At 39.7% G+C, this 12,504-nt stretch overlaps 1 protein-coding gene across 1 annotated transcript; it reads left to right on the top strand.

Annotated features, from left to right (window-relative positions):
• Window positions 1-2,825: 2,825 nt before the first annotated feature.
• Window positions 2,826-7,722, top strand: LOC137025015 (tripartite motif-containing protein 16-like). The gene is made up of 6 exons (XM_067393024.1): window positions 2,826-3,446; window positions 4,314-4,409; window positions 4,496-4,729; window positions 5,744-5,903; window positions 6,057-6,104; window positions 6,324-7,722. Exons 1-6 carry the CDS (start codon window positions 2,877-2,879, stop codon window positions 6,845-6,847), a joined length of 1,632 nt encoding a protein of 543 aa, XP_067249125.1. The 5' UTR covers window positions 2,826-2,876; the 3' UTR covers window positions 6,848-7,722.
• Window positions 7,723-12,504: the final 4,782 nt, after the last annotated feature.

Below are 12,504 nucleotides of genomic sequence, written 5' to 3'. Positions count from 1 at the left end.
AAAACATACACAGTTTTTAATACAATATCTTTAATATATATATATATATATATATATATATATATATATATATATATATATATATATATATATAAGTGTGGATACACACTATACAAACAAGGTTTAAATTATATACACAGACATTCTACGACGACGACAACAACTTTAGACGCATTTGTTATTGAATTGGCTGACATCGACTGAAATGACTATTTGCTCAAAAAACATTAAATACACTTACTTCTTCTGGAGGTGACGTTGGATCGCGAACAGTAGGCAACGATCCACACTTGAGGATTAACTTTGAAGCAAGACCTGCTTTGAATTGACCCTCGTTCTCAAAACAGTCAGTCAAAAAATGATTCCTGTATTTTGGAATTTTGAGTGGCGCCTTTCCTTCGTAAATAAAATCCATCCACTGCGTTTTCAGTGGCTCTGATGTCGGAAGTAAGTGAAAACTACTATGTTCATTATTACATCCCACAACAGAACACTTATGTTTCTTAGGAGACATTACCGGCTGTCGTTGAAACAATGGAGGATGGTTGACAGATCACCGAGGGCGGGGTCTATGCCAAAACCAGATTGTCAATCAAACCACGTGGGTGGGGCTTAGCGCAATTCTACGTCACAGTGAGAACAATCTTAGAACAGGGCGTTCTGAGACAGTGCTTATGAATTATTGAGATTGTAAAAAAAACACTGGGTGGATTTTTCTCATTCTAGGGTGGTTTTGCTCACACACTGCCAACACACATTTATGGTCAAATTTGAATTTTGCATAATAGGTGCCCTTTAACTGTTTAACTGTTATTTCCAATAACAGTTTAATTATGAGATGACACACAGCATATAACACCTCTTGATGAAAATAACATCACAACATTTATTTCCATCAAGACGTGCATCTTTTTGTCAAGATGTTATATTGACAACACAAGAGTCCAGCACTCTGTAAAGTCTCCTCCAACACATCGCAAAGACTTTCAATGAATGATAAGGTCTGCCAATTCATGTGTTAAATGATTTTTCATGCTCCTTCACAACCTGATGAATCTTCACATGGTCATCCTGCAATATGGCCATGATGTGTCTTCCTACATGGTTATTTAAGAAACGAAAAGCTACACACTCCATCAATTAGACTTAGACGAACATAATAGTAATCACTGCAATAATGATCAAATCATACTTTTTTTTTAGTAATTTCTAGTAGCTTTAGTAGTTCAGATCACATGATCATTCCTCCAGCAGTCTGCATTCCACCAATATTCCATTAGAATATTAATAATAATACTAATATTTTAGTAATATGTATAATTAGTGAAAATAATATTTTTATTAGTAAAATTATCTTTTATTCTAGTGATGAAACTTATTTTAAAATAGTTTTTGTGATTGTTAATATTTGATTTTTTTTTTGGTTACACTTTATTTCAATGGTCTCCTTTAAACATTCTGTTGATTATAAGTAATGTTGCTCCTACATGTCAAATACCAGTGATTAGAGTATTAGTTAACTATTAGTAGACTGTTAGGGGTAGAGTTAGTAAATTAAGTTGACATGGACTTGCAAACGGGGGGCATCAAATTAAAGTGTTTTTAAGCAGACTGTAACGAGGCGGGACTCGGTAAGATCCATCTGCAGGCCTTTAATAAACAGAGTACCTAGTAAGACAGGCAATGGTCAAACAGTAGGCAAACAGGTATGGCAGAGAGCAGGCAGAATCGTAGTTGAGGAACAGGCAATGAATCAGGGCAGGCAGATATCATTCACAAAACCATGAAACAATAAACAGTCCAAAAGGTCCAAAGGGCAGGCGGCAGAGATTCATACACAGGGAACAGACAGGATCAGAAACAGACAGACAGGGTAAATAACGCTTAGAATTGTCAGAAGAGTAAACTAGACCACAAAGTGTGTGAGGGTGTGTGTGGCTTAAATAGTCCAGATAATGTGCTGCAGCTGGGTGTGGTGATTACTGATTGGTGAAGTGAGTGCAGGTGATTGCCAGGGAGGATTGTGGGAAATGCAGTCCGGGAATAACTGGAACCTTGACACAGACCGTCTGAAAAGTTTATTCAATAATCAATTAATGAATCACTTTTTTTTTTTTTAAATCAACATCAAAATACGTTATACATACATTTAAATTGCACATAAGGTAGTTTATATATCTACATTTTAATAACAATTATGTTTCTTCTCCAATTTGCTGGTTAACCCTTGTGCTGTGTTGAAATCCCTAAAAAACTCATGGTGTTCTTGGTCAAAAATCAGAGACGACAAATAAGAAACACAGTGGCAGGTGTCAATTAAATATGTTTGTCAGAAGTGTTTTTTTTTTTTTTTTTTTATTAAAAATTAAACAATGAAAATATAAAAAGAATAAAATAAAATAATCAATATTATAAAATAATATTATAAAATCAGCAAGTATATGTAAGTATAATAAAAATATAACCTTAGTATTCTTTAAAACTAAGTTGAAATAATGCAAATTGATGGCTTTAACAAATGCATAGACTGTTGATTAACAGCCTCAGATAGTTACAGTAGGAATATACAGTATGTCTTTAACAGTTTAAGTTTTCATTAAAAATAAATTTCCTTTTTTTAAAAGAAAACTAAATACTATGAAAATAGTTTCAGTTATGATGATTTTCACTTTTTTTTGCCTTTTGTGAATGCTGGATCACAAAAGACAAACACCATTGACTGTTATTACCATCACACCTCGTAGCACTGCTTTACAAACATGCCTGTTTTGCACACGTCACTCAAACACAGAACCAGGAAACATGATTTCAGAGAAACTGAAACTGAAGTGTAGTTGAGCTGTTACGTGTTTGTGTCTCTGTGTTCATGCAGTAAAATGGCAGAAGCCAAATTTTCTCAGGATGAGTTTATGTGTTCAGTGTGTCTGGATCTCCTGAAGGATCCAGTGGCCATTCCCTGTGGACACAGTTACTGTAAGATCTGTATTACAGGCTGCTGGGATCAGGAGGATCAGAAGAGAGTCTACAGCTGTCCTCAGTGCAGACAGACCTTCAGTCCAAGACCTGCTTTAGCTAAAAACACCATTCTGGCTGAAATGGTGGAGAAACTGAAGAAGATTAAACTTCCTGCTGACTGTTACGCTGGAGCTGGAGATGTGCAGTGTGACGTCTGTATTGGAAGAAAACTCAAAGCTGTCAAGTCCTGTCTGGTGTGTCTGAACTCTTACTGTCAGAATCACCTTGAACAACATGAGAGTTGGTTTAAAGGAAAGAGACACAATCTGACTGAAGCCACTGGACGACTGCAGGAGATGATCTGCCCGAAACACGACAAGATCCTTGAGGTTTTCTGCCGCACTGATCAGAATTGTATATGTGTGCTGTGTATGGATGAACATAAAAACCACGACACTGTATCAGCTGTAGCACAGAGGACAGAGAAACAGGTATGAACTTCGTTTTGCTCATTTACAGGCTAATTTTTTTTTAATGGGTCTACTAGAATATATTTAGATCATTTAATGTCTTCAGTTAATGTTTTCAGTTTCTTTAAACCCACCTTCCGAACATTGCTCTGATTGTTCAGCTGGACACAGTCTGTTGTGACTGTCCTCCTGCTTAGTCTGTATGTCGGCAATGTAACGCACCTTACTATAAATGCCGATGGAGAGGTGGAGGGATGATGAAAGAATTGTCACTGGGGCAGCACAACGACTGCTGTTTATATACATTAGTAATGATGATTGACAGGACTGAATAATTTGACTCCTTCTAAACCTGTGATTAGAACTTCATCTACTCCGGTCCTGGAGAGCCACAGTTATGCAGAGTTCAGCTCCAACACTGATAAAAACGCACCTGCCTGTACCTTTCTAGTAACCTGCCAAATGCATACATGTAAAACCTTTCAGACCTTGATTACTTTTTCAGGTGTGTATGATTAGGGTTGAAGCAAAACTCTGCTGGACTGTGACTCTCCAGGACCAATGTCGGCCACCCATGGTTTATAACATCTGACCTGCATCGAACTGAACGGTTCAAAAAAGTTGTTATAAAAGTGGTGAGAACAACAATGAATGTATCTCTACACCCTTGCCTTTAATATACTTGGATCAATGGATATGCAAAATAGCCCCACCTCCACTCACAAACACCAGCTCAGAGATCAACTGGGTCAACTTGTTGAGGTAAACGCTGCACAATGGTATTGCTCTTTACAACATCGGACACAACAGTAATTAATATGATTTGCCTTTTGCCTGTTTACTTGATGATTTATGTGATGTTTCTCCTGTTATTGGTTTGTGCTGCAGAAGGAGCTGAAGGAGACGCAGAGGTCATTCCAGCAATTGATCCAACAGAAAGAGAAAGATGTTCAGCAGCTGAGAGAGGCTGTGGAGTCTCATAAGGTGAGTCTGGAGAAGAAGAGAAGTTTGAGAAGTCTCAGTCAGGACTCACTGAAGCCACTGTGTGATTGTGATCTGTGTCCTAACAGCGCTCTGCACAGACAGCAGTGGAGAACAGCGAAAGGATCTTCACTGAGCTCATCCGCTCCATTGAGAGAAGCCGCTCTGAGGCCACACAGCGGATCAGAGATCAGGAAAAGACTGCAGTGAGTCGAGCTGAAGGACGACTGGAGCGACTGGAGCAGGAGATCAATGATCTGAGGAGGAGAGACGCTGAGCTGGAGCAGCTTTCACACACACAGGATCACATCCATTTCCTGCAGGTAACAGAGATCTAGAAGAACAGGATCATAGTGGACTTGAGCAAGAGACTCACAGAGAAACATTTCATGAGAGCAGAATGAGCCGTTGACTGAAGTGTTTATCTGTGTGTTTGGTTATTATATAATCATCAGTCAGACGTAGCCTACGACGTAGCCTGATGCGCACCTCTTCAAAAATATAACAACGCGTCAATTCTACGCTGACCGCAAGCGCTCTGATTGGTCTGCTAGAACCCCTCCCTCAGTGAGATCAGTGTGTGAGTGTGAGTCAAGATGAGTGATAGTGTGAATCTGTGCTTTTCTCAAGCTCTATTTGTGCTGATGGAAATCACAGTCATTCAGTTGTTATTGTAGTGTCACATAAATCATTTTAATATTACTGTTACAATTACCTTTCAACTGAAGTGATCACACACAGGATTCATTCACATTCATCAGTCAGAATCTTAACGGCGTAGCTATGGTGTAGTCTGTGTGTAGCACGCATAGCCTACGTCGTAGCCTGATGTGCACCTCTTCAAAAATATGACAACACGTCAATTCTACGCTGACCACAAGCGCTCTGATTGGTCTGCTAGAACCCCTCCCTCAGGTCAAAAACACTGGGGGCAATCAGAGAAGAGCGAGCACTTTCAACTTCCATATGAATGAAAAAACTGTTTCAGGGGACACATACAGTCAAACTGCAACAAAAGTAATTTCCTATTTGCCGCTTCTAGTTGTAAGCTTCTCTGACAATGTACACGATTAGCTGCTTCTTCTTCTGCTTTTGCCTTGATCCTCAACAGCTCTGAAAATCTCTTGGGAAACATTTTTCTGAAAGGTATATTGAGTTTCCAGACAGCAACAGCTCAGAATTTCACCAATATTTAAACACTTTTTTATAACAATGTGAAATCAATTAACTTGATGGTACCAGTTTAATTAATCAACAAGAGCTGCTTAAATCTGACAGTAGTGCAGGTTATTGGCTGAAGTGTGGAGGTGATGAGCTTTGATTTCTGTTTTCTGTAGAGTTTCCAGTCTCTCTCAGCTCCTCCTGAATCTACAGATGTAAATGATGATCTATTTGGTTCTCGCTCTTCTTTTGATGTTGTGAGAGAATCTGTCCATCAGCTGAGAGACAAACTGGAGGATTTCTGTAAAGAGGAGCTGAAGAAGATCTCTGACAGAGGTAAAGTCCTGGAGATTCATCTGCTCTCAGAAATTATCCTCCATCATCTCATATCATGTAGAAGATCATATTAGAAATGTCTTAGTAATGGATGCAGGGATCATTTTCTCTTGACATGATAATCACACTCTTCATGTCTGTTGATTTCCACAGTCACTTTCACCAACATTGTTCCCAGAACCAGGAACGACTTCCTACAATGTAAGACACCAAGAAAACAAGAAGAAATCCCTGAGTGTGTTCATGTTCTTCCTGTAGAAGGAGAAAGAAAACATGACAAAAGAGTTTTATAGTTTATAACCTAAGTTATGCTTTTCACAGGGTGTCTGGTTTACTGTACTGAGGCATCAATACTTCAGCATTTTTAAAAGATCAGACAGATTGATAATTCCTGATTCTGATGTGTTTTATCTCCATCAGATTCCCATCAGCTCAATCTGGATCTGAACACAGTGCATAAACACCTCTGTCTGTCTGAGAGTAACAGAGTGATTACTGTCACTGACACAGAACAGGCGTATCCTGATCATCCAGACAGATTTGATGTGCGTCTTCAGGTGTTGTGTAGAGAGAGTGTGTGTGGACGCTGTTACTGGGAGACTGAGTGGAGTGATGAATGTGTGTATATATCAGTGTCATATAAGAGCATCAGCAGGAAGGGAGGTGGTAATGAGTGTTGGTTTGGACATAACGATCAGTCCTGGAGTTTGATCTGCTTTTCCTCCTGTTACTCATTCTTACACAATAAGATAGAGACTAAACTCCCAGTAAAGTCCATCAGCAGGAGAATAGGAGTGTATGTGGATCACAGTGCAGGAACTCTGTCCTTCTACAGCGTCTCTGAAGACACAATGAGCCTCATCCACTCAATCCAGACCACATTCACTCAACCACTCTATCCTGGGTTTAGTGTTTGTTATAAATCATCAGTTAGACTGTGTTGATGAATCAGAATAGACTGTAGAGAGATTCTACCTATAATGCTTTGATCTGCATGATGAATCAGTAACAGTGAGATGTTTTAGTCTTTTATTTTCTCTTCATTACATTAATACTACAGCTGAACTTCTGTAAGTGAAATAACATGTCAGAATAAATGTGTGTAATGAATCCTCATATAGACGGTGAGATCAGTGTGTTTTCTCAAGCTCTATTTGTGCTGATGGAAATCACAGTCATTCATTTGTTATTGTACTGTCACATAAATCATTTTAATATTACTGTTAAAATTACCTTTAAACTGAAGTGATCACACACAGGATTCATTCACATGTATCATTCAATAAAAAGTCAATGTTGAAGTTATTGTTATTATAAGTAATAAATGTCAATTTATTAATAAATGTGAAATATATAAAATCAAATCATATGATCATGCTGTAAACCCTTGATCAGTGAAAATATGAGCATGATTATTCTAATCTAATCCAGTTTACTTTAAATAGACCTCTTGAAGAGGATTGAATTTACAGACCTGGGTCCAGTTGTTCAAAAAGTTTAATCTGGATCCAACTGATCTAGATTTGGAAATCCCATGTTTTGCTATCCAGGATCAGGTAATCCATCTTACATTTGTGCTAATTTTTCACAAAATAGGCTTGGATCTGTAAGTGTTCTGTGTTTGTTTCCCTGTGTCACATGTTCTTTTGTTCAGTTTTCCCAGCACTAGTTTGTTCCCTTGGTTACCCTTATTGAGTTCTATTAGTCCCATCTGTGTCCTGTTTATTAGCCTTGTTTGCCACTTTGTCTGACCCATATATATTTCTTGTGATCTCCCTCAAGTCTCTGTATACATCTGTGTCGTGCTATGTGTATTGATCTCCTGCATGTTGTCATTAAAGACATTGATATTGAATCTCCATCGACTGTGTGTGTTTCCTATTACCATGCAATGTGACAGAAGAACCGACCAAAACAACACCACCCTAGCAGAGGACTGCCTATGGGGACTGAGGCAGAATGGCCGTCCATTGGAGAGGTATGTGGAGGAATTTCTTGAGTTCTCTTACGAGGTGAGCTGTCCACAGATCTCGCTCTGTGTGTATTTTTGGATGGGACTGGATAAGAAACCATTCGGTATAATGAACTCATTTGTTATTACTCCCTAGTCGAGTCCATTAATCTGATTCTGTATTTAAATGGCTCAAGTTTCGAAATCGAAGAAGTTAAAGTCCAGAAGTCTCCTACTCATCCAGCCCTATCAGAAACACACAAAGATCTCACCTGCCAGTTCCCTCCGCATGCCCCTCCAATGGGTCTGTCCATTTCTGTCCTCCTGCCGTTCCCCAAGTCCTCAACTCTGGGAGCAAGATGGCCGCCATTCCAGAACCTCAACATGAGATGGCCACCACTCCAGAGCCTCGTCGCAAGATGGCGCCACACCTGAGCCCTTGGTCAAGATGGCTGCCGCCACAGCTCTGTATCTCTTCCTCACTCAGCATCCAGTCCCTGACCTCAGTCCAGAGACGGTTCCCATCCCTTACCTGAGTCCAAAGGCGACTCTCTTCTTCGTCCAGAGGCGACTCTCTTCTTCGTCCAGAGGTGACTCTCTCCTTTGTCCCGAGGCGACTCTCTCCTTCGTCCCGAGTCCAGAGGCGACTCCCTGCTTCGTCCAGAATCCAGAGGCGACTCCCTTCCTCATTGAGAGCCTAGAGATGGCTAATGTCCCCGAGTCAGCTCAAGAGCCTGCTCCAGTCGTGGAGTCCACTCCAAACTTGGCTCCAGCCCCTGACCAGCGTCCAGTGATGGCTCCAGCCCCTAACCAGCATCCAGTGATGGCTTCAGCCCCTGTCCAGCGTCCAGTGATGGCTCCAGCCCCTAACCAGCATCCAGTGATGGCTTCAGCCCCTGTCCAGCATCCAGTGATGGCTTCAGCCCCTGTCCAGCGTTCAGTGATGGCTCCAGCCCCTGAGTCCGCTACAGACTCTGCTCCAGCCTGCGAGCCTGCTCCAGATCCCACTCTAACCCAGAGACCCATAGCTCCTCCCGAGAATATTTGGGGGCGCCACATACCTGTGGCCATAGTGGCCGAGGCCACGGAGGCTGCACCGGCATGGCACCCTGAACCACCTGACCCGTTATGGCGCCCTGACCCACAAGGGTGCCTCAAATCTCCCGACCTGCCATGCCCCCCTGAACTGCCCGACCCACCCTGCCCCCCTGAACTGCCCAACCCACCCTGCCCCCCCGAACCACCTGACCTGCCATGGCCCCCCGACCCTCTCCTTCTATACAATGACTGCACCTCTAAAGACCCCTCTGTCAAGCTCCTGAAGTTCACTGTCATCGGCCTCATCCAGGACAGTAATGAGTCTTCTTACAGACAAGGGGTTAAAGAGCTTACTGTCTGGTGCAGTCACAATAACCTTGAGCTGAACATGCTCAAAACAGTGGGGATGATAGTGGACTTTAGGAGAAAGTCCCCCCCAGCACTCCCCCCTCTCAGCATCATGAACAGTGGTGTGGAGGCAGTGGAGTCATTCAGGTTCCAGGGCACCACCATCTCTCAGGACCTGAAGTGGGACAATCACATCAATTTCACTGTGAAAATAGCCCAAAGGAGGTTGTACTTACTTTGTCAACTGAAAAAGTTCAAACTGCAACAGGCTCCGATGACACAGTTTTACTCAGCTGTCGGTTCTGTGCACTTCTATAGCTGGTTTGGGTCAGCCAGCAAATCAGAGATTAAAAAAAGAGACTGCAACAGACTGTCAGCTGAAAGGATGACTGGTGTGGCATAACCTGATATTGCTGAGTTCAACATGTTCCTGGGTCAACATTTTTGTTGATCTTGGAACAACATTCAAATCAACCAATCAGATTTGAGGGACAAGTTTACAGATAATGTCAAGTTTAAGCTTAAAATCATGAATTGGTGCTTCTACATCAGTGTTATTCATCTAGCATTTCTATCACTGATTTTTCGGATAACTTATGGGTAGGTTTAGGTTTAGGGGTAGGAATAGTGTTAAGACTAAATTTTCAAAATGGAATGTTGTTCCAGGATCGACAATATATGTTAACCCAGGAACGCATATAACTCAGCAATATCAGGATGTGCATTGGTGTGCACCTGCCCAAACTTCAGGACTTGTACTCCACCTTAAACAATTCACACAGTTTCTCACAATTTCTACCTGTTTCTATAATTCATGAGGACAATAATTAGATATTATGCAAAAGTACAAATCTGTACAAAAGTCTTCTGTTCCAGATGTATACCATCTTATTATTATCAGTGATATGAAGTATTTGAGAAAGTATTTAGTTACTGTATTTGAACATCTTTTTGGCAACTTTAGTTTTACTGAGTATCAAATATATTAGTAACTTTTACTCTCTACTTGACTACATTTTTGAAAAAGTAAATGTCCTTTTACTCCATGATATTTGTGATGAGTAATGCCTTTAGAAATTTGCAAGTGATGTAGATTCTTAAACAGGAGTACAGACACACAACTGGACAAACTACATCGCCCTTTTAGCCAAGCCAGAAAGAATGTTGGAGTACATGATGTTCAATCAGCGAAAACAAGCGTTGACCAATGGCAACAGACAGCGTTTGACAAAACCCAACAAAGTGTCTATTGCTGTTGGTCAGCATCTGTTGTTGCCTGAATTTTATTTTTGTGTGTGCAAGATTAATGTCAAGTGGCAGATTTAGTAGTGATTAAAGGGGTGGTTCATTGCGATTTCACTTTTTTAACTTTAGATAGTGTGTAATGTTGCTGCTTGACCATAAATAGTATCTGCAAAATTACAGAGCTAAAAGTTCAATGCAATGTCATGGCCTCGAGATCATATGGTGAGGGAACGTTATATTTTTTCTAGTGGCCACGACTTCATTATGTTGAGGGAACGACATGTATGACAACACGCAGCAACCTGGAATTATCACAAATGGATGAGACCATGATACAAACTTTCAGTAACATAAAGTACAGAATATTAATTAGATAAAGAAACATGGGAAATTAAGGGGGAAATAAAGCAAATAAATGTACAAACGTAACTAATAATATAAAAATATTAAATAAAAAATAAACGATAAGTGAATGGATTTAAAAGACTGTGGGATGGAATTAAAATGTACGTTTAAACATTTATAAACTTTATTTGAATGCTGTCTAAGCAACATCGTGCGCAATACAATATAATATGCACTATGTTAATATAATAATTTCTTAATTCCGTTCTTTTTCTAAATTAAAAATAAAAATTATTATAGGCCTACTCATGTGATAATTCCAGGTTGCTATGGTCACGCAGGTTGTTTACGCATTTAACTCATGGCCATGAGAATTAGATGTTGTTCCCTCAACATAATGAAGTCGCGGCCACGAGAAAAATAAATCGTTCCCTCTCCATATGATCTTGAGACCACAACTTTACATCGCGTGGCCACGACATAAGGATGTTATTACCTCAACAAAATGATCTCGTGGCCACGAGTTTATATTTTTGGCCACAACAAAACTAAATGAACCAAACATGTCCCCTCCTGGTCACCGTAGCTTCAAACTGTAAGTATGTTTTATTGTTTGTACGTGTCTTTTAAACATTTAGTTCTGTTGCTATTTTTTGTTGCATCAAGGACATATACAAAGAGCAACTCATTTTTTGCTTCGCTAGCCAGTTAGCTAAATTCTAGTGCATACTTCTCCAACAAACTTCTATGTTCATAGACAAACAGTTGTTCATGCTATAAATTAAACGATACCTTTACAAAAATGCTACTACTCAGGCATATTTTTGGCTACAGTAAAGCTTTAATCAGGATAAAACTGTTCTGCTTGACCCTCTTCATCTGGGTCTGATTCAGGCTCAATTTGATACAGCAATATAGATGCCATTATTTACATTTCCACTGAAGCATGTAACTACGAATCGTAAGGGGTGTGGCGTTTCTGGACACTTCAGCGAATCACGATTCACTGGACCAGCTACCAACCTGCTAACCAATCTCAGCACACTGCATATTTCAGAGGGAGTGGCTTCATAGCCAAAAGCAGGAAGTCAAACGAGCCGTTCATATGACAATGGAAACAGAGGTGTAGAATAAAAGGTAAAATATATGAAAAATACAGCGTTTTCAAAAAAATCCGAAGCATTAAGACATGTTAAACTGTGCCCCAAAAACACAATCAAGCCTAGAAAAAAAAAACCACTGAACCACCCCTTTAATGTTTTGTTATGCTAATTTAGTTTGGCTTGGTTTGAGAGCATGTTAAATGCTTTATATTGCTGAACTCATTCAGCAAGTGTTTATCATGCTATTGTTAACATGTTAGCATTTTATGAACTTGTTATAGCTAGCTATGTTTACACTAAATTACATGATAATGTTAAGGTTTCAGTACACTAATTCATACTTTAACTTACTTATGTTAACTAAGTAAGTTAAAGTATGAATTAGTGTACTCGAACCTTTCAAGTTAAGAATAATTAAAACGCATGAGTACAAAATAAAAACCTGCCAATTCTGCTTACTAAAACTTTGAATTTCTTAAATTAAACATTTTTGAGGCAATCGATTGACAAAAAAAGTTCAGGAAAAAAAACTGCTCACTAACAGAAATTTTATTTTCTTTCCAGTATCATC

Source organism: Chanodichthys erythropterus, chromosome 8, assembly GCF_024489055.1.
Source record: "Chanodichthys erythropterus isolate Z2021 chromosome 8, ASM2448905v1, whole genome shotgun sequence".
NCBI lineage: Eukaryota > Metazoa > Chordata > Actinopteri > Cypriniformes > Xenocyprididae > Chanodichthys > Chanodichthys erythropterus.
The sequence above is the reverse complement of the archived record's forward strand: the minus strand, read 5'-3'. Positions and strand labels throughout refer to the sequence as shown.